Source organism: Lathyrus oleraceus, chromosome 5 (assembly GCF_024323335.1).
Source record: "Lathyrus oleraceus cultivar Zhongwan6 chromosome 5, CAAS_Psat_ZW6_1.0, whole genome shotgun sequence".
In the NCBI taxonomy this organism is placed as follows: Eukaryota; Viridiplantae; Streptophyta; class Magnoliopsida; order Fabales; family Fabaceae; genus Lathyrus; species Lathyrus oleraceus.
The window spans coordinates 143,399,032-143,404,472 of NC_066583.1; the positions used below are offsets into that span (position 1 = coordinate 143,399,032).

General features: G+C 34.2%; 1 protein-coding gene across 3 annotated transcripts; it reads left to right on the forward strand.

Annotated features, from left to right (window-relative positions):
• The first annotated feature begins 1,869 nt into the window (after positions 1–1,869).
• On the forward strand, positions 1,870–3,723 carry LOC127078769 (uncharacterized). 3 transcript variants are annotated; one of them, XR_007787872.1, is made up of 4 exons: positions 1,870–2,162; positions 2,242–2,388; positions 2,525–3,237; positions 3,422–3,723. XR_007787872.1 is itself a non-coding variant. In XM_051019204.1 (3 exons), exons 1-3 carry the CDS (start codon positions 1,965–1,967, stop codon positions 2,669–2,671), a joined length of 492 nt encoding a protein of 163 aa, XP_050875161.1. In that variant the 5' UTR covers positions 1,870–1,964; the 3' UTR covers positions 2,672–3,371. The 3 variants fall into 3 exon arrangements, 1 of the variants encoding a protein (XP_050875161.1); XR_007787871.1 differs by having other exon boundaries at positions 3,479–3,723; XM_051019204.1 differs by lacking the exon at positions 3,422–3,723 and having other exon boundaries at positions 2,525–3,371.
• The last annotated feature ends 1,718 nt before the right edge of the window (positions 3,724–5,441 follow it).

Here is a 5,441-nt window from a genome sequence, read left to right on the forward strand (position 1 = left end):
AAAGATAAGACGTTGCGGAAGAAGGTTGTCAATGCAGGTTATGCATTATCAGAACCTTCTTTCAAACACTACCGTTGCGGAAGAAGGTTGTCAATGCGGTACGGTGGATCGATAGTATTCTATTGGAGAAGTGGACTAGGGCATACGACAACGGTCAGCGTTAGGGCCACATGATAAAAAATCTTGTGGAATCAATGAACTTTGTCTTCAAAGACATCCGTAACCTACCAATACCGCTTCGGTGCAGGCTACATATTTCAGGCTAGGGGCGTTGTTTGAAACCAGACGCTTAAAATGGAGTTCAATGTTGCAATCTGGACAGTTGTTCAGTGATGCTTCAATGAAATTCATCAGACATGAAGCTGGCAAAACAAACACACACGTGGTTACGGTTTTTGACCGAACTAAAGGTTGGTTTAGTGTTGCCGAGTCCATGGATCATAATGAGGGCATGCCGATAGGACAGTACAGAGTCAAACTAGATATAGGTTGGTGCGACTGCGGAAAGTTCCAATCCTTTCGTACCCCCTACTCCCATGTCATTGCGGCATGCTCAAAGGTTCGAAGGGATCCATCCTACTTGCTATATAAAGTTTACAAAGTCGCCAATCTTTCAAATGTTTATAAAATTAGTTTTTCCGTAGTGGCAAAAGAGGATTATTGGCCAGAATATCAAGGGGACATCGTCTGGCACAATGAAGTTATGCGAAGGAAGAAAAAGGGTCGCCCAAATAGCACCCGAATTTGAACCGAAATGGATACGACGAACAAAATGGTTAGACTATGTAGTTCATGCCGTCAGCCAGGTCACAATCGTAATAACTATCCTAGTGTTGGAACGAGCACAACCAGATAAATTTACATGTACCTCTATTGCAATATATGAAAAACTAAATTTATTTCATATTAAACGTCTGTGACGAAAGTACCATTACATAAACAGTAACACAAATAATTATAACAAGTACAATACAAGAACTATGCAATTACAACCATTAAAACAATTTTGAACATGTAATGCATCATCCTACGAGCGTCTTGGTCGGTCTTAATATCCACCCATTCGCGCACTTCTCCGTTTTGGTTGAACGTGGACACAGGCCATTACATTCTTCTAATTCGTTCACCCTCTCCAATTTCTCCCTCTAACTAACTGTACAACGTCCGATTAAGACGTTTAAACGTATCTGTGTTCCAAAGTCGAATCTGTATCGGAGCCGTAACGATGGAAAATATTACATCAGCATTTTGTTTCTTAATGTATGAAGACATTGTTGAAACAGAGAAAATTGAAATTGATGGTGGTTGAAGTAGACAAATTATGGTATGAGGAGATGAGTTTGAGTGAAAAATATTGTATCCAATGCGTGATATTTATAGAGACGGAACATCAAATTGTACAAAACACGTGGGCGCCCGAGGGATTGGCGCCCACAATGATATGCAAGCAGACGCCAGATGAATTGGCGCTCACATTACCAAACACACGCAGGCGCCGCTAGCATTGGCGCCTCCTCATGGGGTTCAATGTAGGCGCCACTAGCATTGGTGCCTCCTCATGAGGAGTCCAATGCATGCGCCAATGCTATTGACGCCTCCTCTTCATGCATTGGGATGCGCCAATTCATCTGGCGCATCCTCTTCAAACCACGGTTATTTTGATAATTTTTTTAATAATTGATTATTTTCAATTTTTTTTGAAATAAATGGTTATTTTAAAAAAAAAATTCACATTATGAAGAGAAGGAAAATTATTTATTTATACATTCCATTATATAATATAAATCCAAACATATTCTAAAAATGTAAATAAAGTAGTTTGACTTTGGAAAATTATAGAATCTATTAAAATCAACATGTGTGTATCTATGTTTTTGGTAAATTTGCTTTAAATTTGTCTACTAGTTGTGCACTTGTATGAGTAAGTGAACACGCCAAAGAACAATCGAAAAGAAAAAACCAGAATGGTGAAAACAGAAGGAAAGATAACAGATTTGGAATCAGTGAAGAGGTACTTGGAGAAAGGAGAATCTTCAAATTCAAAGCAGGAACACGAATTTCCCAAAAAGTTTTTAGAACCTCTGGTCTTTCATGACCTACGCCTCGATCTCATTCAACCTGGCCGTGTCGTCTTCTCAATGAAGATACCGCCACGACTACTCGTTCGTATCGTATCCTACTCTCTTCAATCTTCTTCTTCAATGAACTTTGTTTTAATTTAGATTTTGACCTAACTCGCAGAATTCAGCTAAATACTTACACGGTGGTGCCATCGCTACTCTGGTAGATGTGGTTGGCGCAGCCGCAGTTCCCGCCGCGGGTTTTCCATGGGATTCCGGAGTTTCCCTCGAGATCAACGTCTCATGCTTGGATGCTGCATATGTTCATGTTCGTATCTATAATTCATCGTCTTAATTAACCTAATTATTTGTGATATCAAATAAGTACATAACTGAATCTGTGTGATGAAGATATCACAAAAATGGTTTTTAGTTTTAATTCCATATGGATTATGTCATGGTAGGAGGAGATTGAGATCGACGCGCGAGTTCTACGAGTAGGAAAGACTATAGCTGTTATAAGCGTGGATTTGAGGAAGAAAAATACTGGCCAAATATTTGCTCAGGGCCGTCATACCAAATATCTTCCGGCTATTACTAGTAAAATATGAAACTCATTACAGAGTACAGAACAAGAGATTGGAAATTTTTCATTACTTTTCACATTCAATTTTCAGGTGAGATTTAGGTTTTGTGAAATAAATTGATTCAACTATTCAAGGATTGATCGGTATGATATTGAATATTTGAAATTAGTTTCTTAGGTTAAAGAGACATATCAGACCTCCCAAAATATAGTCGCTGACAATCAAGTCATAACTTATTCACGGATTGAGTTGGGTTGGATATGATCCAAAATAGAAACAAAAAGAAAATTGAATCAAATGTGTTAGATTTGATTGAATTGTTGGATTGATCGAGTTAGTTCATACTTTTTCCCCAAATAATAGTAGTTTCCTATCCTGAGAACTACTATCCAACTACTTTCTTCATTGAGTTCTGGTTACTGTCAAATAATTTGATAGTTTTGAATGAGACCGGAACTGAACTATCACTTAATCTGGAAGTTGATCCTATTAGCATGACAGAATACCAATTATGCCTGCAAATGGATTAGTCCTTCCGGGTTCGGCGTAGTTACGGAAGCATGATTGAAGTCCAGGCTGATGAAATTAAGGTCTGCTATTCTCTTAACTTGTAAAATTATACTATCTCTGTTCTTAAATGTAGGATCCTGTTGACTATATTACAGAAATCAAGATTAATATTGTTTTTACAAATATACAATGTAGTTTATCTACATCAACATAATTCTGTTGTTCCTTAATTTTATTTTTATTTGAAATCTGCAATTTCCCCAGAATAACAGAACTGAGAGGATACATATGATGAGGTTCTGATATCGAAATCATATGCAGGGAATAAAACAAAAGTGTGACGATATTGCAATGAAGTATTTAACCTATGCTCTATTTCTCTTTGCTGTTGGCTTTGCTGTTTATTCACTTAGGACTCTTTAAGAGTGTTTTATATCCAAAGACATGCGAGTGATCTTAACTATAGTAGATTAAGACAGAAAGAACTTCGGGTCAAGTACTTTACCCTAGCTATGTAAAATTAAGCTACATACATAGTCACTGGCTTTTGAACGTGCCTTTCTTTATCATCATTCAAATTCAGGCCTTTGTTTTATCATTGGACTAATTTTGATTACATTTATATACTTATAAAAAATGTATTCCAATAATAAAAACACTTTCATAGATTTTATTTGACAGTTTGGGGAGGATGTTGGAAGATTTAATTTTTTTATTTATAACACAAAATTCCCATAATTTGAGAAACTTAAAAATTGTAAGGTGGGAGAGTTTTAAATAACATATAACTTCTCAAAATTGGTTACGAAAATAGTTATATGAACAATTGTGTTATATTTGAAGAATAACTTATATTGATTAATAATTTTAAAGCATTATATAATTCATCACTAATCTCATGTTCTTTCATGGTTAAAATCTCTTCAATGTTTCAAGTTATTTATTTAACATTTACTTTTTTACTAATTCATTCTTGAAAGCATAAAATTTGAAGCTTTAAAAAATGAACAAATATGGAAGAAAGTTGAACAAAAACTAAAAGTATTGGAGATATTTTAACCATAAAAGAGCATGAGATAAATGATGAGTTGCACAATGTTAGAAAAACATTAATTAGTGTAAGATATGTTTCTAATATAACAAAAGTTTTTATATGATTATTTCTAAAATCAATTTAATAGGTTTTATGTTCAAAAAGGGGTTAGTGAAACAAACAACCGACATTAGATTTATTAAACTCAACTCGACGGAACAACAAGAGAATTGCACAAAGAGTAAAAAAGACATAATTTTAATATCAATCTCATACTCAAACACAATAACAATTACATATATATTTAATAAATTTAACTCAAAAACAACAACTTACATTAAAAAAAAAACACACAAAATCAATCAACAGCAAAATCAATAAACAACCTCTAAGATTTAGGGTCTCAACAACAAGAACAACAACATCAACAAAAACAACATCAATAAACCTATTACGTAAGTATGTTTAATTAACAACAACAACAACAACAACAACAACAACAAGATTAAACCTCTAGGGTTTAAAGTCTCAACAACGAGTCTCAATAACATCAACATCAGCAACATCAATAAACTTATAACATATATATGTTTAAAAAGAAAAACAACAAGAGATAATCTCTAGGGTTTTTTATCTCAACAACACAACAACAACAACAACAACAACAATATGAGTAGTGATGTTTGACGTAGCAGATCTCTAAATAAGAAGTAAACGAAAATAATTTGGATCTCTGAAAAAGAAACGAGAGTCATAAACACATAACATCTTCATATTAGAGTTCTGTTTTTGTTGTTTAGACAAGTGAAACTAAATGCTAGAAGATAAAGCTATATATTCAATATTCAATCACAAACACGTTTTATCTAACTATTTTTTTTGTACAATATGTCCTAGGATTTTTTCGAATTTAATCATGTAAGTGAATTAAAACTTGTGATTTGATTTATCAAGAACAATGATAAACAAATTACCACGTCTAGTGGGACCCTTTTCTGCAAGATATTTAAACTTTTGCAGAAAAGTGTATGTGTTTTTACTGTTTGTTCTTCATATATGCAATGTTTTCAATGTTTCAATGTTTATGCGTCTGAGAAGTGGTTAAACTCTTGTTGAGATGACTCGTCCAACATTGAAAAACTATTCCCTCCCCCATAACAATGCTTCAAGTGTAGAAGAACAACCAAGCGAATAGACGATTGATAGTGTAGGAACTTCAATGTCCGTTGGAGTAATCGCTTATGTATTAAA